Source organism: Canis aureus, chromosome 22, assembly GCF_053574225.1.
Source record: "Canis aureus isolate CA01 chromosome 22, VMU_Caureus_v.1.0, whole genome shotgun sequence".
NCBI lineage: Eukaryota > Metazoa > Chordata > Mammalia > Carnivora > Canidae > Canis > Canis aureus.
Window position 1 is genome coordinate 5,782,739 of NC_135632.1, and position 24,859 is coordinate 5,807,597.

The 24,859-nt window shown below is 40.8% G+C and overlaps 1 protein-coding gene and 1 long non-coding RNA gene across 30 annotated transcripts in view; one reads left to right on the plus strand and one right to left on the minus strand.

Moving 5' to 3' along the window:
• Nucleotides 1–24,859, minus strand: part of MBNL1 (muscleblind like splicing regulator 1) — a 279,557-nt gene that overhangs the window by 130,692 nt on the left and 124,006 nt on the right. For 14 of the 22 annotated variants that reach the window (XM_077864652.1, XM_077864658.1, XM_077864656.1 and 11 more), the window contains one exon: nucleotides 14,305–15,315. The exons of 6 other annotated variants lie outside the window; for them this stretch is intronic. In XM_077864652.1, coding sequence (XP_077720778.1) covers nucleotides 14,305–14,478 — 174 coding nt within the window. In that variant the 5' untranslated portion in view covers nucleotides 14,479–15,315. Of the gene's footprint in view, nucleotides 1–14,304; nucleotides 15,316–15,523; nucleotides 15,931–16,463; nucleotides 16,484–24,859 lie in introns of those variants that run through there. 2 more of the 22 variants (XM_077864654.1, XM_077864651.1) reach the window with 2 other exon arrangements.
• LOC144293685 (uncharacterized) overlaps nucleotides 70–24,859 on the plus strand; it is a 34,728-nt gene continuing 9,938 nt past the window's right edge. Inside the window, exons 1-5 of one of the 8 annotated variants that reach the window (XR_013360920.1) lie at nucleotides 70–133; nucleotides 5,483–5,568; nucleotides 16,197–16,312; nucleotides 16,481–16,657; nucleotides 18,301–18,447. This is a non-coding gene — a long non-coding RNA (uncharacterized LOC144293685). The other 7 variants (XR_013360919.1, XR_013360923.1, XR_013360922.1 and 4 more) reach the window with 7 other exon arrangements.

The window sequence follows — 24,859 nt, forward strand, 5'->3', positions numbered from 1 at the left end:
ACTAGATCCCTATCCATTCAGAGTAACGGTGGAAGGGGGTGGGGGTGGGGAACGAGGATGTGGTAAATAGAATTCTGTGGCCTTGGATACTTCTTGCTGCCTTTGAGGAAGTGAGTGGTTGACTTTCTACTAAGTAAGTAAGTTTATACAGGCTTAGGATGAAGTAGGGATAGTACAAATCATGGAAACATGGGACTTTAATATTTGACCTTCTACGCCATGCAGGTACTTTATTGAATAAACATCAATTTTATTTTTGAAAAAAAATAAAAGGCTTAGGTGAGTCTTTTAGGAAGAAATTTATATAAATAATATAGTGCTTGAAATATCAAATGTGAGTTATTTATTTTAGACCAGCACAGAGCTAAAGAGGCATTAGTTTTAAATGAAACTAAATTTGGAACAGATGGCTACAACCACTTTTTCATTCATGGATAACTGCACTTCGAGATGGGTTTCCACGCACAGACAACGATATAAACACTGAATTATTGCATTAATACTACCCCTGTGAGTTTAACGTCAAGCGGTACACATGTTGCGAGGTTAAGGGGTATCTTCTCTTGATAACCGGTAAGTAAAAAAGCTCGGATGCGATCATGCACATTTATGTGCATCATCCAGATCAAAGGTGTTTCTAATTATTTAATCAAATAATGGGTAGATATCTTTGGGACAACATGCAAACTGCATCGTAAGGTCAAGTTCCTCTTGTAGGGGGAAAGATAACTTAGACCCAATCCAGCACTGAGACAAGAACAGCACTAGCAACTACCATGTACAGAGTATTTACAATGGGTGAGACACTGTGTGAAGTGACCTGTATTATATAACTGATCCCGCGGACTCCGCGTGAACCTTCATAGCAGGTGCACTTAGCCTCCTTTCAGAGGCCACAGTGACTGACACCAAGTCAGCAGGAAGTAACGGATGCAACCAAATCCAGGTCCAATTGAAGTCATGTTCTGGGCTCTTAACCAGCTCTTATTCTTTGCCATGAACATTTTTGTGTATAGCTTTTGCAATTATTCTAAAGATCCTACACTGATTTAAAAAAAAATATATATATATATAGCCTTTAGACTAAGTGAAAAAAAAAAAACACTGGCCATTTTCTCACTCTTCCTGGCACTCATATTTATTTGCTATAAAGTAATATTCATTATGAACTTCATCCCAAGGAAAAGAACACAGAGGCCATTCCAGACATTCAGAAAACAATCAATCAATCAAGCCAATACTAAAGCAAAGTCATGAAGAAAATGCCCAGAGAAATAAAGTCAAAGAACAAAAAGTACTTACTGCTCATCTTTTCCTGTGATCAATTTTGTCCTAGACACGAAGTAAATTCGACTTTTACGCCAAGTTTGAATTCATATCAAAGACAGTTGTGTCAAAGATCTTTCTAACTAGCTGTTTGATTAAACTGATACAGTCAAGAAAATGGCCCAAAGGCTTGGAGTTTCTAATCATTCAAAGAAAGGATCCTTGTAACACTTGCTATTGATGTTAAAGGTTGTCTGTTCGCTTTTCTCCACGCTATCACTCATCCAAACCAACTGCTCTGTGAGAATATATATTTCCCACGGGGCATTTTAAATCATATAATGAACACTAATATTTGAGATACAACTCTTAACAGTCCAGGATTATAAGTTAAAGTTAATAGTTACTAATGCCCAGGAAGCTCAGCTATTTCACATTACTAAGTCCACATTTTTCTGAGAGCAAACATGCTCTTTGGGCCATATCACAAACAGAATGCAATCAGTGATGCTTGTGCCTACACAGAATGCAAAAGTCTTAAGAAGAATAGGGGGAGTTATTTTAAAATTAAAGTACTCATGTGAAAACACCTCCTTTCACTGGATCTAGATATTTCAGCGATATTAATATTATAGGTACTACACAAATAATACGAAGAACTAAAATGAACTACCAAAATTTCACTCCTAGCTAATTTTTAAACAAGGATGCTAAAAGTTATTATAAATACATAAGTGAGACATACAACATCAAGACATATGACATAAACCATTACAAAAGAGACAGGTGAATGGTTTCCTCTAGATTTTAATTTTATACGGTTTAACTTACAAAGACAGACAGAGGCTTTTCAGCATAATTTTTGGCTTATTTCCAATATTATCATAAATGTCCAGTTAAAACTCATAAAATAAGAATGAAATCTCAGCCTCTCACAAAGTGATGTCCGGTACATTAGAAAAATAGAAATTATACTATTTCTTTGAATAAGAAAGCATATTCTATTTTATGCAAAATATATATATATATATATATATATATACTTATGGAAGGAAAACCTCCCTATTGGTGTGCTTTATTTCCCTTCAAGCTGTGTCTTGGAATCCTGAAATTCTCATTTTTTCCCCCCAAACAGCAGTCTATTATCCCAATTTGGTAAACTGATTCCAGTCTGGCATGACTTTCAAAATCCTTCCCAATCTAATGCTTAGGTTCTCTACATTATCAGACTTCTAGCTAAAACTTTAGTATAAATTTCCCATTTTGGCTGGGGGCGGGGGGGGAATCTCCATGATTGCTCAGGCATGGCTTTCTGAATTATAAAAAGTGCAAGAGCGATCATGATTTAAAAACTCGAGCTGTCTTAAATGCAGGAAGTTACAGGGACGCAACAAATACCTGCCCAAGTATGTCCATCATCCGACCATGTGGACTCCCCGAGAATGGACCCCGGGTTTCATCTGCACAGTGATCACGCCTATCAGTGTTGAGCTGTGCTGAACCCCAGGTTCATACGTTTGCAGACCGTGCCCCCTTCTACAGGTTATGCCATCGTGCTCAGGCCTCATCTGCTATATAATCAATAGAGTAATGATCAAATCGGGCAAGTAAAAGTAACCATTTCTATGTGTGCTACCCCCAAATCAATCAGACTCGGGTTGATCTTGCTAAATGATGCAACGTGATGATGGGCCTGGTATAAACTCTGACCAGGTTATAAATCAGCGGTGAACCACTCTGAGTAACACAAACACACGGTCTTCCTCACAACACACACAACCAGAGCTGAAACTCATCTGCTCTTCCTACACCCACCACGTCCCAGTTGACAGTGTTTTTCATAACAAACCTCCACGGACCCACAGGAGGACGTTTTGCGTGTCTGCTTCTGCTTTTACATGGGCAAATCAGTGTTCTAATGGGAAATTTTAAAATTAGAGAAGAGGGCAAAGAATGGCTTATTATTCTCTGATCATTGTAAGCTTCACTGTATGTCTCAGAACCTCAAAAGCTTTTGGTTACGACTGTTCTACCAACACCCAAAAAGGGCAGGGCCCCCGTGAGTCACTCACTATTGCAGCAGGATGGCCCATCATAATGTCTGGCACATAGCAGGTTAGAAATGACGAAAGTGGGGAAGAAGGATGGATTGTCTTCTTCTGGCTGATATGCAGAAGTCGTAAAAACTTTAGTCTGCAATGTCTTTAAATTCCTAAACTTTCAGTGTTAAGAACATGTTTCTGGTGAAAATCCCTCCTCCGGCATTATTCATCCTCAGTGCAAAACACAGAAGCCAAGAGTAGCTAGGAGTGGTTTTTTAAAATTGTAATTTTGCATTTCTCACTAGGAGAGGTTTTTCAGAATTATAATTCTGCACTTCTTACTATGTACATATAATCCACTTCATGGCTGTTACATGCGAAGCTACTATTGGTTAATTTTAGCTTAAAGGCTTTGTAGGAGCAAAACTCCCTAAATAGAGTCCACTATGCAAAAATGTACAATGTAGATGACTCTTCGGTGTAGGTCACAACTCGTTAGTTCATCTGAGTGTAAGTCAACTTGAGTTTTTCTTTCTGTTTTTTTAATATGTTGGATTTCCTTATGTGGACATTTGTTTTCAATTTATTACTCTGCTGTGATTCATGGAAGGCAATGTCTGGCAGTAAAAGTTCGTAAGAGCAAAAAAAAAAAAAAACTCAATAAATAAAATCAGGATGATAATCTTTTCTCATGGCTAGATTTAGATTTCATCAGTTTCCACTTAACCGTGAAGAGATATGAGATAATGTGAAGAAAGATAGTTCATTCAGAACACAGATCTTTCTTAATAGGATTCTTTATATAAATAATGAATTTTTTAGTTATTTCTTTTTCCATGGTTCATTTCTTGGTTGCCTCCCTTAAAGGAGAATTGTTTTATGAAAAGTAAGGTCCTCTCCCAGAGAGGAATCTTATTCTGGGCATGATAAATTCGGCTATGTTTCTCTCAAAACACTCCTTCTCCTTCTTTTTTTTTTTTTTTTTTTTTTAATTTGACCTGTTTGGTAAGCTAACACTCTTTAGTTTTAAAAGCTTCCTGGGACTGGGAGATGTAACTAGACTTATTTTCAGCCTATGAACGATTTTAGAATATTAGATGAGCAAAGATATCTGAAAGCAAATTATCGTCTGAATGCAGTAACATGGAAAAGAATGAATTACAGATGTAATTTATCCGTCACAAGCAGATCCTAAACACTGATTATGTCCGTGCTTGTGCAGAAAATTGAAAATGATAGAAAAGCTCCCCAGCTTTTCTAACTTTAATTTTCCATGTTTTACTTTGTGTAATTTACTGTCAACTATTAACAGCAGATGCTTCTTGCCTTATTTGAGAATGGCCTGGACCTAAGTACAAGTGACTCTGAAATCCAGAAGCCTTACACACCGAGGGTGAATTTTACGCAGAGAAACCAGGGCTAACTGAAGAGGCCTGGAGTCTCATGGGGTCTTAAGGAAACGGTGTGGGATTCTCAATAAGTAGTCAGTCTCAACCTAACATTAACAGAAAGTTAAAATATAAATACGGATGAATAAATGGAGACAGCTTCAGAAGAATCCTTCCGGGCCCAAAGCTATGAGCTGGGGGGAAAATACAGGTGGATCCCAACTGGCCAATGATGACTCAGGAAAAGCCACCCTACTTTGGTGGCCCGTGCCTATGGGAACTCTCTCGGTGGGGATTCCTTCTAGTGGTCTTTTCTTCCCACTTGTGGTCTGAGAATGAGAGGGAGTGGAGGGACAAAAGGAAAGATAAACAACCAGAGGCATTTCTGTCTGTCTTCCCGAAGTTCCCTCTCCACGGGCCCTCCAATTGCTGTGGAGGAGTTACTCTTCCAAACTCCATCACCACCACCCCCACCGTACTGGTCTCCTTGTTAGCAGTTAGCCCCTTAAAGACTTGTTTTTCCATACCTTCCCACAGTCTGACATGGGAAGTGTTTACACTCCTTGAATTGGGGCCCATCCCTCCCCTAGGCCTGCTGTACCATCTTCCTCCTCATCTCTGGGTCTTTACTGATAATCCGTTTACTCTATCTCGTGATACAACCCCAGGAAACAAAAAAATAGTATTTTTTTTTTTTAGTTTTGATATTTCCACTATCCATCTGTGCTACTAATAACTAAAGAAGCAACCGTATCAAAATAACAGCTACACTTTTGAAAATTTCAGAAATGAAAGAAAGCTCATCACTAACATGAAGTTCCACAGTGGACCAGAGTCAGGATCAACAAACTGTGCACGTGAAAAGAAAGCAGGTTGAGGTTTTGATTTTTTTTGGGGGGGTGGGGGGGAGAGTATTGGGGGAGATGGCAAAGGTCACTTGGAAGACACTGGCAAAAAAGTCTTCCCAACCTGAGTAAGCTTTGGACTACAGCCCCTCATCCCACACCATCCTGAGGCCCTGCTGATTCTGAGCCAGTGTCCTGCTGCAAGGCAGCATGGGAGCAGGAGCAGCCCAAGCACAAAACCAGGGAACCTCTTGCGTGCCCTGCAGAAAGTGCCCCAGGACCTTGGGAGAAACCACGTCTCCTGCGCTAGGGCCCACGTGAGTTGCTGGAGCACTAAACTGAAACGTGCTCTGTTATCACTGCCATCGAAACAGTTTGACAAAAGCAGTTAAGGTCTAGGACAGGAGCAGTACTTCAGATGGGTGATAGGATGGCCCTCACAATGCTTCTGTGCAGCCTCCTGGGTTTCATTTATAACCATGTTTTCCCGGGTATTATTTGTACTGGACTTTAGGTCCAGCATGGTAGGAGGTACTTGACTTCCCAGGGTTGGCCTGATGGCTTAACCACATTGCCCCTGGGAGAAGATGCTTTCTAAACAACTAAAACTGGGAATATGGCTTTTTATTTTTTTAATAGATTGGGGGGTGGCTATAGTATTAGAGATGACTGCTTATTTAAGGTGCTTAATTTAAAACCATTGTCCCATATGACCACTTAGAATACACAATCCTGAAAAGTCGGTGGCATCCGCTACCTTGCTGCTATCTCGTGTTCACTTACTGATTCATTTGTTGACCTAACAGAGAATTATCTTTGAGTATTTGTTGTTTTAGGCTGCATGCTGTAAGTTTGCCTTAAACATTAAATTTTTCACTCTTAAAAAAAAATTAAAAAAATAAATTTTTCACTCTTAAGTACTCCTTTGTTGAAGGCTTAGGATGTGGGTATGTAAATTAAGAAGCAAAGTTTTATAGGAAAGCGGTTAAAAGTGAAGGATGTGAAATCAGGTTACTGGGCTTGGAGTTCACATTTTGCTGGCCGAGTGACCTTGGGCATGTCACTTCTCTGTACTTTAGCTGGGCCGTCTGTAAAGTGGTGGGGATATCAGTAACTCTGTCAAAGAGTTTTTGTGAGGACTAAATACTATGAAAAAATTAAAAACAGTGAAAATACTGACCAGCGTATCATAAATTTCAACAAATACAGACTCAATACGGATGAAATAAAATGTATTTGTGGAAGAAGCAGACACAGACATTGGAGCAACTACAGATTCTTCTGTCGAATAAAATCACTTGAGACCTGTTCTTATGATGTGCATTCCTGTTGCAGTTCAGTCATAATTATATAACCATATGCAGATATGTACTAGCAAAGGAAAAATTAAAAATGAAGCAATTTTGATAGGCCAGGTTTTATTGACTAAATGTATCATGACTTGGTTGTTTAAATGTGTCTGGTTACCCAGAACAAGAGACTGATGATATGTCTGCCAAGGTAAGAAGATAAAAGTTTCTCTTCAGGGCTGGTCTCCCCTCAGCACCCTGCATACCCAGGTATTTTTCAGGGAGAGTTACCTGATTCTGGATTTTTTTCCTGGAAAAAAAAATTCTCTAACTGTTTCATCCCCGTGGCTGCCCTCCTGAACATCCATTGTCTCCTGCTACCTTTTCCACCCAGAGGCCTGATTTTAACCAGGACAACAGTTTAAAAGACTCTAGTTCCTGCAAACAAGCAAAGGGGGAAAAAAAGAGAAATGGGGGGGGCAAATCAGGAAACAGACTCTTAACTATAGAGAACAGACTGATGGTTACCAGAGGGGAGTTGGGGGGTGAAACAGGTGAAAAAAAGTAGTATATACTTATCATGACGAGCACTGAATAATATATGGGATTGCTGAACCGCTATATTATACACCTGAAACTAGTATAACTCTGTATGTGAGCTATACTGGAATTAAAACTCAAAATAATATTAAAAAATAAAAAAGACTATAGTTCCCAGCTATGTTTGCTGCAAAAATCAGCCAATGAGAGACCAGGATAAAGCACCAGGTGAAGCTTAGTGGACCCCACAGGGCAAGGAAGCCCAAGAAGGCAAGGCTGTGGCCTCTTTGGCCCATGCCTCCTCCTGCTTCCTGGAATGAGCACACAAGGGCTGGTGCTGCACTGGGCCATCCTGCGATCCTGAAACCATCCTCGGGTTGGAAGTCGTTGGAAGCCTCAGGACTGAGGGTGAGGACGCCCACGTTCCAGGGACTGTGGCATCATCCTATCGTACAGGCCGGGACAACTGGCCAACACATAAACAGTTAGTCTGTTCATGCCACATGCTGGGGAGGGAAAGGTGTCTCCATGACTCAATGCTGGACACAATTCCCTAAAGACAAAACGTCTAAGGAATGTCTGCATAGCCTCAGAGAGAAATATAAAGAAGGATCCCAACCAACAGCTCTGAAGCCGGACTGTTAGTAGGCTGGAAAGAACTCAGAGATAACACAAGATGAATTAAAAGTGAGAGACTGCCACGGCCCAAAGGTATCCAGGAGGCGGCCTTTCAATCAAATTATAATACATGAGGGCTTATAACTATCAGGATTTTCAAAGCACACGTCTATAAAAGAAAGCCTTATCTCTAACAACAAAACAAACTTTGCCCCAAAGTCAAAGTCTTTCAAAAATGTGCCAAATGATGACGAATAATGCTGTAGATGATGTGCATTTGATGTTATTTGCATGAGAACTATGTACTCGATAAAAACTGTGCAGTTGTGTCTCATAAATGACTATTCATGTAAGATCTCCTCACCAGAATGGCTCGTTTCGAGTGAAATTCACAAAGAAATCACTATTCTAAAAAAAAAAAAAAAAAGAAAAAAGAAAAAAAAAAGAAATCATTGTTCTAATAATCGATTATACTTCAAACAGCTAAGTAATTCCAACGAGCCTTTCCAGTTGCTTTTACTGACATTTCTGCTTATTAATAACTATCATTAGTGCTAAATCAAACACTATCTATTTAGTTAATCCACTTCCCACTGACTGTCATAATTTTTGGCCTGTTAACATAGAAAAATGCTCCCTTATCTAGAAGCATGGAATGTGTTTTTGCTCAAGTTAAAAAAAAGAAAAAAAAAAGAAAGCAAAAAACTTCAGAATTTCCTCAATAGTATCTCTTTGTAAGAAAATAAGCAGCTTTGTCTAAGACTGTGGGAAGGCAGAGACATTGCTCAGCATGAAAGGTAACAGATTAGTGATGCTGATAGCTGAAATCCTCCACTTATCCTTGGCAAGGAAAATGACAGCATAAGCTTCCCAAACCAGGTCCCTGGGTGTCTGTGCTGGAAATGAGAAACATTCCATTTCTCACCTCTCGCGTGACCTGGGAGTGTGTCACACAGGCCCTGGAGAGCAGATGTGCCCCACCCTGCGCATCTAAGAGCCTTCCACGTGGAACTGTTTTGAGGCTATTCGTGGGCTCGGGATTCTGCAGGAGTTCAGGGGTCTGAATCACAATTAAAGGTCGAGCTCCGAGGGCCACACTGCTTTAGGTTTGCATCGTTTGTCACATACAGGAACTTTGTCACATCCAGGAACTGAAGGACGGTGTAACGAGAGAAATGGAGGCAGGCTACCAAAATCTTAGGAAACCAAACAACCGGCCCTAGAACTAGAGCCGTGGGTAGCATGACTTAAAACATGACTTGAAAACTGTCCAAGTTTTAAGATCTTAACTCATTTAAAAACCATTTTTCTAAAAACAATTCTAATTTGAAGAATAGAAAGAAAGTGAATAAAAAACTGTGGGTCCTGGGGCGCCTGGTTAGGCATCTGCCTTGGGCTCAGGCCACGATCCCCATAATATGGGACTGGGCTGTATCACGGGCTCCCTGCTTCTCCCCCACTCCACCCTCCCCCCAGCTCAGTACACTGGCTCTTTACTCCCTTTTTCAAATAAATAAATAAAATCTTAAAAAAAAAAAAAAAAAAAAAAAAGAAGAAGCAGGGGAAGTCTGGGTGCCTCAGTGGTTGAGCACCTGCCTTCAGCCCAGGGCATGATCCTGGGGTCCCAGGATCGAGTCCCGCATCAGGCTCCCTGCATGGAGCCTGTTTCTCCTTCCAACTATGTCTCTGCCTCTCTCTCTGTCTCTGTCTCTCATGAATAAATAAAATCCTAAAAAAAAAAAAAAAAAAAAAAAGCCTATAAGTACTAGAAAAGCAGCTGCAGCCATTGAGAATTTCATGAAAAAAAGGGTTCATATCACAGTTGATGGCATCCTGGCCAGCTCACAGGGGATTCTTTACAAAAGTCAGGAGGGTTCTGTGCAGGAACTAGAATGTGAACTCTTCAAGATGATACACGTTGTCTCACAAGTTATGCCTTCTAGTTAGTTCGTCTCCTAAGTCATTAGGGGGAAACAAGATAGTCCTGTGCCAACCTGTCCCCGAAAGCCACCCCGAACGTGTACCTGTAGACTCACAAGTACGTCTTCCCATCTGCCCAAGTTTTAACATCACATGGGAGAGGGCGTCAGCAAAACAATAAACAGTAACAATAAAACCCTTGGGAACGTTTACAAGATCAAAGGTTCAAAACTGGGTGTTCAGGGTAAAATTCGCAAATACCACTTTGTCAGGGTTACCAGCAAAACTGGCTGGAAAGACAGGATGAAAAGACTATGCCAGCAACACAGGCGCCTGCCACGCTGAAAATACTCTCTGCTAACAACGGAGGGCCTCTGACAATCTAACTATGAAGACCCTCGGGACCGCTTTAGAATGTCACCCTGTCCCTGTGTGACAAAGTAGGGCCCTGAGTTTCCTTACTGGCTTTACGTTCTCCGGCTGTTCATTTGCCCGGATGTTTACATATTTGTAGGTCTTCTAATAGCTGAGTTCATTTAATCTGCTAGGTCTTCAGAGGCACCTTAAATGTGTGCACTCAGGGTCCTTGATCCCCTCTGCCTCTCTGCGGCGGAATCTGATCTCTGATGTGTCCATGTCAAATCTGATTGGCTGGGCTATAAATACACACAAACGTGTGGAATAGTGAAATGACCCCTTAATCATCTTAAACGTAACTGCCTACTTTGCTAGGAAAACAAGCGACTAAAGTTTTCAAAGTAAAAGAATTTTGCTAGATTTTTGGAAAATAGTAAGTATAAAGGTTATACATCTATCTCCCTTCCTCCTGCACCTGATAAATGAATGGATACTCAAAAAAGAAAAATTCAGTAAGCGGTAGGCTTTTTGTGTTGATCATATGGTGAAAGTATACTTTTTCTGATAGCCTAAATAACTTGACATCACAAGAAAATACATCCGGTAGGCTTCCTTTAACTCTCTACATTTGAGTTGAGCGATTATTACTGAAGAAAATAGGTAACTTGCCAATTAACTGTTACTTGAATCATATCTTAAATATACTATTCTAATGGCAGCTCGCAGTGTTAACTTTCTTTTTTTTCCTCTCTTTGGTATCTCTTTCACAAGCCATTAAAAAAAAAAAAAAAACTCCTCTCAAGCCTAAAATTATCTACCTTTTCAAATGTTCACAGTTTCTGAAGTAACTAAAACCCTGAAATCTATAGTGTGTAAGTGATCTAATTCTCAATTTCAACAAATCCTCAGACTGGCATAAATGGAGACTGCAAGTACAAAAGCAAAAATTAGGTGAGAACAACAAAGTGTTTGAAAATCGTGTTTAATTTATAAACTAACACAGGTTATTACAGCTTCTGCTCTCTCTTCCTGGCATCACTGTATCTCCAACATACCTAATATATACACAGATTCCTGATTATCATGAATTCTATGTTTTCACATAGTAAATTTAATCTCCGTTAATTATTAAAGACTTTGAAATCACGGACCTGCAACCAAAAAAAAAAAAAAAAAAAAACCTCTCAGCTAATTTTCCTCCTATTACCTTTAGCCATTGGCCAATTGGTTTCTTTTACGCAGATACTTTTCTTGAACTGTTCGACTTCTGTTTTTAATGAAACGAATTCTCCTCTTCGAAGTAGAAGTCTGCTATGAACGTAAGTCACCTGGGAGCCTGGCCAAAGTCTGCAATAGCACAGCTGAAGGGTACGGCCATTTCACAGGGTCCTCTCACAGAGTATTTGGTTTGCTTTCCTAACTTGCTAAAAATAGTAGATTACACAGGCCACCTCCATCTCACGGCTCAAGAACTCACAAAAGGCTGGACTATGGATTGTGGAAATACATACAACACATTCAATTCAAGAAGTCAGGATATTACAAGTTTTCTAGATTCCTTCCGTTTACTCTCCAAAACAATACAAAGGATCTGGTGGTTATTGGCATGGAAACCTCATAATGCTCCCAAATTTCAGAACTTCAAGCATGAGTCACAGAGTTACCTTAACTGTTTTAAAATATGTTTTTGATCTGTTGTGGCCACAAAACCGAATACAGGAAGACAACTATAAAAGCCGTATTAAGAATCACACAACGTGTTAGTTATAAATATGGATCTAGGAAAGGTGGTTTTTGAGACATGAGAACTTAATTACATATTCTAAGTTTGTTGCGTGAATTCTCAATATACTTATTTCACTAACATTTTAGGAGCTATTGTTCTGGGTATGAACCTCCACCACAAATAAACTTGTGTCTGGGTTTTGTTTTGGTTATTCCTCCCCCCCTCTTATTCCAATCAAAATATTTTACCAAGTTTCAGACACCATAAATTAGATTTCAGTTTCTCTTAGAAAGACAAAGAAGAAGGACAAAGTTTGCATTGATTAGCTGCTATAATGAGTTCACTTCATAAGTAAATTTAAATCTTGAAATTACTCGTTATTTAAAAAAAAAAAGTCCTTGATGTGGCAGTTCAATCTTGTTAACCACACAGCATGTCATTAAGCAATGCTGCTGTTTTACTCAAAGGGAGACTGTTCTGCGTCCACAAGTGAGCAGCCACTAAAAAAATATTTTGAGATGGAAAAATAGCAACTGAATTTTAACGTTTCGCAATGTTTCCAAATGCTGTGGAGGCAGGTCTTCTGTGAAACCACTCAATGTCACAGCCAAGTTTAATGTCCTTCATTTTGTAGCTACGAGGGCACCATCAACTGTCTGTAGGATTAAAAATTAGATTTACCAGTAATTGGGTCAAAACAGGGTTACTTATGGACACAGCTGGTTACCGACAAGTGTAATTAGCCACTTGCCCCTCATTTTATGGGTCCCCATCTCTAATTACACCTAAATTCAGCCAGCAGGCATTTAGGAATACACATCCACAAAGGTACAACCACCGTGCCCTTCATCGACGCCTTTCAAAGGAGAGCAAGAGAAAGGCCTGATGGTAATTTATAACTTTTGCCTTATTGATCTTTGGGACTATGACGTTCAGAATAATCTAACACTGTAAGACAGCCTTGTTTTTGGGAACACCTCCCTGGATACCCTTCTCTAAAGATAATATCCTTGAGTCTTTGGCAAAAACTTTAGCAAAGTAGGCAGCCCAAGCTGAGCCAAGAAGCAATTAACTGAAACAGTCAACTCACATGTTAACTCCTAACACATCAGGGTGAGTTAGGAGTTAACGCAGGAGTTGACCATTTCAGCTAATTCACCCCATGTTATTAAAGAAAGCATTTTTATTATAAAAGCACGTTGTTGTTGTTGTTGTTGTTGTTGTTTTGCAAAAGCCAAGATGGATCTATGAAACTTTTACTTCTCTATGGATGTAAAATGATAGTCACCCTACCCCCCTCACAGGTTCAAAGAGTGGCACATTAGTATTCAAAGGCAATTCGATTAAACTGTGTAAGTGAAAGCACCCGGGAATCTTCACATTTCTAGCCTTCACCTCGCATGTCAGAGTAAAGACACATATGCTATCCTTTAAAAGGCGCATTTTCAAACCTGATACCTGAAATACGAACCAGTGACATTTTTGAATGTCAAGACAGATGAAAGTGGATCTTTCGGTATCACAGTGCCCAACCAAAAAGCTAACTTTTAACACTTCTGGCTGAGACTGTTACAAATTTCAAAATAATCAGTATCTAACAAAATAAACTAGGTTATTTCACAGTACAAGTTTGGAAGCTAAAAAAAAATCCAAATAATAGTACTTAAAAGTTCCTACTTCTTTCTAAAACTCAACATTCAGCCAAGTTGAATGCCTCACTCAGGGTACGGGAGCAGCAGGAGACCCTTACTTCTCTATTTTCCACAAAAAGCATTGCTTCCAGCCTTAAAGGCATATGCTTCTACAATAAAAAGGAAAGCCACAATGTCAAAATGTTGATATAAAAAAAGTCTATCCAAGTTTAGCTGCCTAGAAATCTCTTCTTTGACAGCTGTACAGCACCTTTACAAGCAAGGAAAAACATACCATCTTCATTCAGCTATTGCCATGGCCTTGGATAATCTAGGCATTTGCTCACACACCTAGGTATCTACATCTCCTATTCCTATAGATAGACACTGACACTGCTATCGCTAAGTAAAAAAGTGGCCTGACGCTTTCTGTTTCAGGGAAAAAAAAAAAAAATCATTGCATCAAAGGACGGATGAAGTTATTCATAACAAACCAAGTTTGGCCAGACTTGCTTCTACTGCTTCTCAATAAAGTCCCCCACCCCAAAACCAGCAGTAAGAATACACTGTGTAACTAAACTATTCCCAAAGCAACCCAGAGCCCCAGACTCCACGGACTCTGTGTCACAATCCCCTTCATTCAATCATTGCATATCCTTAAAACAATATAATATTTACTCACTTTCAATGAATCAAAGCAGGCGATTACTCGTCCATTTTCAACTTGGCAGCTTTTCGAAGGATGTGCAAATTTACATTCCGTGTCTGGCCGTGAGCAAGTCCCCCTTTGGAACTCTCTACATACTTCCAGTGTTAGCCATTTTGTGTCCCGAATCGGTGTGACACTAACAGCCATGTTTATAGATTTTACAGGTAGTTAAATTTTTCAGTGAAACCAACCAACCCAACGCCCCCCACAAAAAAAAACAAAAACAAAAACAGCAACCAAAAAAAAAAAAAAAAAAGCTGAACTGATAAAACTGTAAAATGATGATGAAAATGTCCCCTCCAAAATACTTTTTTTCCCCCCACTCCCTGCTTTAAAAGTACATGGAAAATTGTGTTGTCAATATCAAGGAAAAGCTCTCCCACTAGAAATTCACAGCATGAAACTGTTAATTCAAAGAGGTTTTGGTTTTTAGAGAAATACCAGAATCGTAAGTAGATGAACGTTTAAAAGTAGGGCCTCGAATCAGCCTTGTGCTCTCAGTAACCCCTTCCCAGTGCCAATTGGGAGCCCAAAATGCAAGCATGAAAACGTGGCCGACCCTTTGACACCGAATTTCCAAGCTGCTCTCAGCAAAGTTGTCTGAAAGGGGAATCTCCTCACAGCTGAATTTGCAATGGAGTTTGGTGGTGCAATCGGTATTGATTAGTTTGGCATAGACAGATGCAGCAGTTTAGAGCAAATCGAGAAAATGATTTTTTTTTTTTCCTCCTTGATTTCCTGGCAGAAGAGATCTTACTTTTTCAGCAAACTTTTCTTTTAACACTAAAGCAGCCTAGGGCAATGCCAGATACTTAGAGCTTTTGTCTTGATTATAAGTAGAAATGGGGGTGTCTGGGCTAGAGGTGGAGGGTGGATGTGCTGTCGTCACAGTCTAGCTGGCAGCAAGCAAGGCAAAAGCAGAGACTGCTCTAGAAGCGGGTCCAAGCAGCAGAGACGTCAGGAAAGGCACTTCTTAGTACCAACCTGTAGAAAAAAGAGATAGGTTAAGATTTACTAAGTAGCACTTCACTGATGTCCTACAGTATCACAACCTTGCCATGTGCTAGCAGCCTAAGTAATATTCAAGCCAGCTTCTCGCTTTCTCTCTCTCTGTCTCTGTCTCTCACTCCTTCCCTTTCCGTCTCTCTCTTACACACACACACACACACACACACACACACACAATACTTACAGTGAGGCATATTGCAGCCAGCCATCGTAGATTTATTAAAAAAAGGGGCCGTTTCCCCTTGTGAAGCAATGCATGATAGAGAGATAACCAATCACAGATAGTGTTGCAGCAATATTCTGGGCAGAAAGCCAATAGTGTGGGTTGTCTTATGAAAGGTCGCGCCTGTCAGACGTTCATTACTATGCCATAAGCACAGAAAATGTCCATCAGATGTGACTTATTCCACTGCAAGAGGACGAGCATGTGGGTTTTGAATTTACCCAACATGCAGTGAGTGGACTAAACCATGTTAGCTCCCCAACCGCCTCCAGGGCAGGTCCGAGCCTTCCAGGTCCTTCCCCGGGCGCTGCAAAGCCAGGCCTGGGGGCGATCGCAGCTGCCTTCCAAGCTGCCTCTGCCTCGGGCTCTGCGCAGGGACAGGCACCAGGCACCCCACCGCCGGCCCCCGCCGGCCTGACACGTGAATAGAAAAAAAAAGGAAGGGGTGTTTACGAATGGTACGTTCTCCTGACCTATCCAATTCACTTCCTTCCAGAGCCCAGGTCCTGCCCCTCCTCTGCCAGCCGCTCTCCTACTGTAAAACTATTCCATTCAGCCGGCAGACACTTTGTCAATATATCACGGGCAGGCGAGAGGCGAACAAAAGCATCCTTTATTGGCACATTTTTTTCAGCAGAAGCTGAGGTCATGGGGGGAAAATAAGGAGCGCAGTGTTGTCAGCGGCTCGGGCCAATCTGAAGTCGACCTCCAGGGAGAAAGTGATCCCATCGCAGAAACCTTAAACATCCAGTGAGCACTGCGATGGGGGCAGCGCCCCGGGGGCCGGAGGCTGGGGTGGGGGGGGCCCTGGGGAGAGGGGGGTCCCCTGTCCCCGCGCCACCCCTCACCTCGGCACCAACTACCTGATGATGCCAGCGCATGTCTGCTTTCCGCCACTTACTTTCTCTTTCGGATCAGGATTGGGAAAACTCTCGCAAGAGGCTTAGCAGCTGCAGAAGCCAAAGCCCACGGTCTAGCTGTTTGCGTGCTGAGGGTCAGCAGCGAGGGAAGCGGGGCTGCAGTGGCTCCCCGGGTCTCGCACCGGCACAAGAGAAGAGTGCTCGAGCCCACCCACTTCTCCGGAGGCCAAATATGGTCAGTTGGCATAGGGTACATGTGCAGCCATACTCGGGAAACGGGCTAGCATAGCCGAGGATGTGAATACGTAGATGCAGAACCTAAACAGACCTATCTCTGGCTGTCTAGCAGAGTTCCTACAAACTTCTTTTAGGGTTCATGCTGGCGTCCTCAATATTATTATTATTATTATTATTATTATTATTTTAACTAGCAGTTACCAGGTTGGGGAAACCCTGCAGTAAGACTATGACTTTTGAGAAAGGTTCAAAAGAACCAACTCATCTGTTTGTTTGTTTTCAAAAAGCTTTCTGGCCCTAACTCCCGGTTATATAAAGACAAAGTCGAGTCGGTCATGAACTCGAAGAGTCATTCACCTTCCTAACATAAATCCCCGCTTTGTATTCAGGACCTCTCAGCTGCTCCAGGCCTTCAGCCTGTACCCATCCGTGGCCAACAACCTCTTCTTCCGTCTTTCTCCCTACAATCTTCAGGCGCCTCACCTGCAACCATTCACCTCCTTGGGAAGCCGGCTAAGAGGTCACCTCCTCCAGGAAGCTCCCAAGACGTCTCCTTCCCCACCTCCACCCACCCGTTTATTAACTCTGTCTTTTCTGAATTATCTTTGCACCCCTACCCGGTGTATTACTCACCTATACGCGTGACCCGCTCGATTATATGCTCCCCCAAACAGAAATAACGTCGCTCATCTCAGACCCCCAGTGCCTAGCACAGTGATGGAGAATATATGCAGCTCCCTAACTCTGGTAGATTAAGTGATTGATTACTACATCTGGCCTGGAATTACCCCTAGGGCACGCAAGTACACAAACACACGTGCAACACATGAACGCACACACGCATCCATCATCGCCTCTATAAATCACCATATTCCAGGGTCACTCAGGGGCCCTCCCGCTGCCCAGGAGTCCTCCCCCCACCCCAGATTCCTGGACAGCTCCCTCGGACATTCCACATAACCGCCTCTCCAAAGCTTCCAACACTCTGGAGCCCCTATCCCCCCTATTTTCCCCTCATAGTAGCACACGACGATCTCACCTGTCACAAATATTCCACAGTCAGGAGAGTAGCCCTCAGGCATGAACTCCCTCTCACTTTCCAGCCACCCATCTTTAAAGCCTCTTTCTGCATCTTTCACTTTGGTCTTCCAGTTTGGCCTTCCCTTGCACACCGACCGCGTTAAGCTTCCAACTTCACTCGCTCCTTCTCGAAACATCTTTCCCTTACACTCCCTCTATCTGTGAAAGCCCGGCCTTGCCTACATTCTTGCTCTTAGGCGTCAACAAGACTGAGGGGGCTCCGAACTAGAGGGGGTGGCCTGGCGGGAGAAAGGGGACCCTGCCTGGCTATGCGTCCAACTCTCCCTAAGTCTCTTAATCTGACGTTCCCAGACAAATGTCTAAAGGGTCATCCGTACCTCGGGCTGGTTTTCTGCTTCTTCGGTTGTGGATCTGTATCAGTGTGACCTCCACACTCATCACTTTACGCCTCAGCCATGGCCCTCGCTCCAATTCAAGCCACATCCAAAGACTACGCTCATCCTTATCTCTGACCTCTAACAGCAGTTACAGTTCCTTCTTTCTGGAACCTTTCCTCTTGTCTTCAACTGACACATTCTAACCTTTTGGTTCTTCCCACAGCTGCTCCTCTGGTACCCTCCCTCATAGAGAGGAGCTGCCCAGAGCGGGGAAGATTCTTGGCATCTACCGCGTTGTCCTAGGCTCCTGGGACTTGTGACACGCTACCCCTCTGCCTGGTGTGACACACTTCCTCACCCTTTCAGCTTGGTAAATCCCTTCTCCTTGTTTAAGTCGCTATTCAAATACCACCTTCTCTCTAGGCCTGGGCCAACTGTGCTAAACATTATTCCATCTCAGAATATCCTCAGCACTTTATAGCTCTTGGAACTCTTGCCTCCGAGGTAATAAACTCCCTGACAACAGGGCCTATCGCCATTTTTTTGATCCCAGTTCCTAAAACATAACAGATGTTTTTAAAATGTCTGATAAATGAATGGATTTTATTCAAACTCCCAGGAATAAGCATATATATATAAGAATGTATCCCCAACAGCAGGGAAATAGTTCATCAAGATCTATGGGGGGGGGGGGTCGCATAACAGGAGAAAGGATAATGGTACCATTAGAAATCTCTTCATTGGTCAGTGGTTATGTCTAAATATAACCACAAAATCAATTTCTAGGTTCTTCGTCCTTTCTGCCATGTTCCAGGCTTAATCTCACTCAAGCACAAAATATACTCCAATTAGTGAAATGCTTGCAAATAGGCATTTTGGACATTTTCATTTTTCTGTAGCCGAGATAGTCTATTCACTTCAAAAACTGTTCACTGAAAAAATTATGGGTATACCGCTTAATTGTAAATTATATAGGCAGAGATGATAATCAAAATGCTTCTCATTATCTAGGCATAGAGGACTGAGCAATCAAAATGGACACAATCTTAACACATTATTCCCGTAGCTGCACCTGGCAACGTGTGCTCCGGTCCTTGATATAGGCCCCTGGGAGCAACGAACTGAGGTTATATCTAAATTGCTGATATCAGATTTTTGTCATTAAGATAGAGAAGTTGCTTAAAAGTGTGTGGGTGATGTCCACATCGTGAGAATTCTTATAAACATAGTTGCCCTAAAAATGTGTTGTTTATAAGCAATCATCGAAGGGACTATTTCTACGATAAAAATATTTACTGACCGCTAAGTTGCTCCTGAAGTAAATTTCTAACCTGTATTTCAACACAATATAATAGAATTCCCTTCACCAAAAACAAAAAAAAAAAAAAGAAGTTGGAGAACTTAATAGTTTTTTGCAGTAGGAATCAGACTTTTTAAAGCTTATGTAACGACAAGCCCTCTTGTACCTATTGATCAAATTCCAAACACTAACCTACAGAGCTCACATCATGTGACATGTTCTACCAATAACCATGTTCCGCCCTAAGAACCAAGGTCCAATTTCCCCTTGAGTGATCTCAGAAATCATATATATTTTCTACCTTAAGATATGTAGGAGGAAATCGAAAGGAAAAGAAGAAAACATAAAGCTGGAAGAAAGGAAGCTAAGCAAAGAATCAAAACCAAAGCAAAACAGCATGGGAAATTACTAATTCGGAGTCTCACGGCAATTGATATACACATTAGCATCAAAACGGACACTGGATGGCTTCGTATAAATATCTATTTAAGGGTAACGTATATACTGCAATAGAGGATCAACAGGTGCTTACAAGGTAGGAGACAGAAATTCTGTTTTGGAGAACTGGATGGCCTCTAAAAGCAAAGGTTAAGTGTCTTCGTCATCTAAATGTCATAATCATTTCAGGTCTTCTGAACCAAATAAAGGCAGGTTGGTCCTACTGCATCCCAGAGCAGTTAGCTGGGAATTTTGGGGACTTTTTTCACAAGCCTTTGATTTTGAAATAGCTTACGTATTGAGGAAGTTAATGGAGTAATTATATGAGGTTGCTTTTTTCAATCTAACTGGAAAAGAAAGCCAACTTCACCACGGAATGTTTAAAGGTGACGAGAAGCCCCTTGCCTCAAACCGTAACTTTTCCCCCAGGCTCACTGATGCCAAGTCCATCAGCAATGCATTACTTGATTTAATTAACTCATAGTACAATTTTGCCCTGAGCTCACCCCAAATATTAACAGAGATTTCAGTATACAAACCAGCTAAGCATTTCTGAGAGCTGTACTGCCATTTCCCTACTCATTAAGGTACTAAATAGAGTAACAAGGCCGTTAGTTATTACATGGGGAAAACTGTGGTCTGAACGGGTTAATGCAGTCTTCAGCAGTATTCTACTCCATATAACAAAAAGCTGAGATCAGTGTTTCTCAGCAAAGGGTAAGCACACTACTGGTAGCACCCATGACAATTTTAAGTGATGCGGAAACAATATAATTTTAATAGATGCATAGAATACACAAAGTAGCTCACCAAGCCTGTGATCACATGGCTATCATACCTAAGAAAAAAGCTAACCTTTGCTAAAAGTAATTTAGAAAAATAAGACTAACATTATAAAAAAAAAAAAAACTAAGTAAATATATTGGCAAAATCATGAAAGAGATATGCAAATAAGTGAAGTTTTTAGGAACACTGATGAGAAAAAGAGATAACTTTCAACCACACATGCCGATTGTCAATGTGGCCCGTCAGGCTGACACACGGCACTGTGTTCGGGTGACAATCTGCTGCCAAGAAAAGGAAAATTTACTAACTCAAATAAGTCATCTACGGTCTGTCAAAGCATTCCTTTACAATTTAGGCTCAATTCCCTAATCATCAAGTGGTCCCTTACTAGAAGGATAACGAAGGAGTGTTGGCTGGCCGACCCGCTACTGCCAAAGATTAGAATTCCAAAAGCAACTCGCCAAACTGGGCTCAACAGAAAATGATTATTGTCCCTTCCGTATTTATATTTAAGACAAAATAAAACAGGAAGCCTCTATGCAATGATTAAAAAGTGAATTTTGAACTGATTCCTGTATTCAGGCAAACTAAAAAAAAAAATTAAAAGTCTTCAGATCATTAGAAAATAAATATCGCGGTGGCAGGCTGTACACTTTGGTATACTGGGTCACTAGCTTTGTACCTAATTAGGTCTTCATCTGGTCCCCACTGCCAAGGTAACTTCCAGCCAGTCTCAAAAGGTATCCAATCTTCTGTTCCTCCTCCCGACATCAGCCCAGACTTGCCAGACCTTTATCTTGGTTTATTTTTCTTCAAAGCACTTGTATTTGGTGCAATATCAGGTACCTATCTTACTATCTGCATATCGTCTACTTTTGCCATTAAATATGTAAGCTCCATGAGAGCAAGCAGTTACCAAGCTAGTTCTCCACTAAACCACTAGCACCCAGTGTCTGATCCAGAGAAAGCCCACAATCTGTTTGTGGCATGACTAAATATTTCTTAGGATACCTGCATACTAGCTTACAAGTGTTTTCCATAAGTTACAGTGCCTGTTTGGTACACGGGCAATGCCACCTTTATATGTGAATAAAACCAGCATTGAATTCCTTGGAAAGACGGCATGAGGCAGTGACATTAACACAGAACCATACTTATATACCTCCTCAGCTGTGAAGTTGATGGAAGATGTTCTTACCCACAGGATAATCTGAAACAGGTACATGTGGCTTTGCAAATTTAAAACAGCTAAATAAGTATCTGTGGAGTTCTGACAGATTCAGTCTTCAATTCTGGCAAAAGAAGGGGAAATTTGCATTTTTTCCCTGATAATATTCAAACAGGCAGCCTTTTAACATTCCCGTCTATTCTACAAAAAAGTAAATTGGCATAATGGCACAAATGCCACTTCATCGTGCTTCAGGGATTTTTACACAAAGAAGTCATCTTGTTAACCTCAGGGAGTCATTTCTGATCGGTCCGTATCATGTAATATTTCAAAATAATCAATAGCTGAGAAATCAGAACACAAACCACAACAAGTTAGCAATGTTATGTGCTCAAAAGCTAAAATGGTAGAGGGGGGGCGGGAAAAGAAAAAAAAACCTCACCATCCTGGAAATTTTCAGGGAAGAAAATTCTACGTTGACCCAACTGGAATCTACCAATGTGAAATCAGCACGACAAAACTGTGAAGCCAAAACACTGGAATTGTCATTCCCAATGCAGTGCCGAAGTATAGACTTTGATTCTAACATTCACTCAAAGCAGTTGTATTTTTTTTGGCAAAGTAACTGGAGGCCAAGATCTTAGTTTTAAATTTTTCACATTTCTATCTTTTGAATAACATCACCTAGCTTCTCACAAAGTTGATGGCACCTCAGCCCAAAACATGCTTCAATGTAACCTTCACTGCATCAGAAATGTCAGCAAATTCATCTATGCTTCCCTAATGTTGTTATTGCCCAACTCAAAAAGAACTATGAAGGTGATTAATGAGAAAGCCGAGGAGATATTCCCACGGTGCCCTGTGCATCAGTGAAATCTGCTGCATGTGTTCTCTTCATGCCACTGCCCCCAACTCTGCTCCCAGGGCAGAAATCACGCTCCCAATTGGTCGTCATTAAGGCCTTCTTCACAATTAACCTGTGCCTGGTTCGTGAGCAGGCTCAATTAATTGAGTTAAATTACAAAATCAACCTGAGAAGAAATGACAAATACTATAGATGTGTATACACACACACACAACATGAAGAGTGTGCATGTGAGCGAGAAAGCACACCAGAAATAAGGTATATCTATCAGAACCAGATTTAATCATAGTTGTCACACTTTCCAGAACTGCTGAAATCTTAATGTGGCAATAACCATCAATACTATCAAGTATAGCTGAGTACAAAAGCTTCATCGTGGGCACCTGGGTGGCTTAGTAGTTGCACGTCTGCCTTCGGCTCAGGTTGTGATCCCAGGGTCCCAGGATCGAGTCCCACATCGGGTTCCCGCAGGGAGTCTGCTTCTCCCTCTGCCTATGTCTCTGCCTCTGTGTGTCTCTCGTGAATAAATAAAATCTTAAAAAAAAAAAAAAGAAAAGAAAAGAAAAGAAAAGCTTCATCCTAACAGATGAATCCTGAATTTCCAGACAGGGCTGATGTAAAAATCTGACACAGTGACCTCAATCTGAGAAATTTCAGACTTATTTCTCTTGAAGATTGCCCAAAACATGTGTTGCTTGATTACTAATCATTATGAGGAAATTATTAAATGTATGCTTACGGTTAGATAAAGAGATGTAAAATAATTATTCTTCAGAATATAATGATTAAAACCAATTATAAATATAGTATGACATTACATGAATGTATCCAATTTAATGAATTAGTGGACTTCTCATGACACAACACAGTATATAAACATCTCCGTTCCATCTCATCAGCAAAAATCATTTTACATCATTTTACAAATGCATCTCTTACTGCAATCTTTACAAATACTCAAGCCACAAAGGTTGACTATTATCATCCTATGCATATTTCTACTGATGTATAGATTTGACCTTAAAAATTACCTTTTTCACAAATAATCTCAAGCATACTCTTACTAATACACCAATGTTAAACGAATTCATTCCTGATAACAATAAAGTATCAGAGTCTGTTTAACTTGAGCTTTTAAAAAAATTTACATACACTGACATATAAATAAGAATTATATTTTGCCTAATTAACAGTGACCAAGACCCTGTTGTTTTTACCTAATTTAAATGAGGAAGGAATATATGCACCCAAACAAGGACATGCACTGACAACGCGTATTGTCACTTTAGGGTAGTGTAAGTATCCTCTGGAGAAGATTCCACATAACTCGTATACTTAACTAGGTCTGAGATGCGCACAACAACAAATTACTCTCATATTATTGTAACTGCTATATCACAACCCAGACCTACAGATGGAATTTTGCAGAGGCCTAGAGTTTCAAAAGCTGGTCCATAGTTCTTTAAAAGAGATGGGTAACTGGGAGGCATATTTTGCTCATGCCTATCTCAGTATTTCTCATAAGGCTTAATAATTTTTTTTAATTTAAATCTAGTTGACACACGATGTTACATTAGTCTCAAATTTGCAACATAGTGAAACCACAAGTTTATAGACTATGCTATGTATGCTCACCAAAGTGTAGCTCCCATCTGTCACCATACGATGCTATTATAATATCCCTAGGCTGTGCCTTGCATTCCCATGAAATTATTCATTCCTTAACTGGAAACCTCTATTTCCCATGTTGCCTATCCTCTGATCCCCACCCCTCTGGCAACCATTAGTTTGTTCTCTGCTTATAGGTCTCATTCTGCTTTTTGTTTGTTTAGTCATTTGTTTTTTTTAGATTCCACATATGAGTGAAATCATATGGTATTTGTCATTCTCAGTCTGACTTATCTCACTTAGCATAAAAGCCTCCCTCTAGGTCCATACATGTTGCTGCAAGTGGCAAAGTCTTACCATTTTTATGGATGCCAAATATTCCTCCGTGTGTGTGCATGTGTATAAATCTACAAATTTATTAAAAAAGAGAAACACACTGTAATATACAAGTCCGAAAACATAAGTAGCTGGAAAGATCATTTGTCTCCATGATACTTGCTTTTTAAGCTACATGTACACTGTTTACTACACTCTATGTCCCTCTGCGTCCTTGAATTTCTAACATATTTAAGAACCGAAATCTCATTATAAATGCACCAAACAACAATGCAGATCTA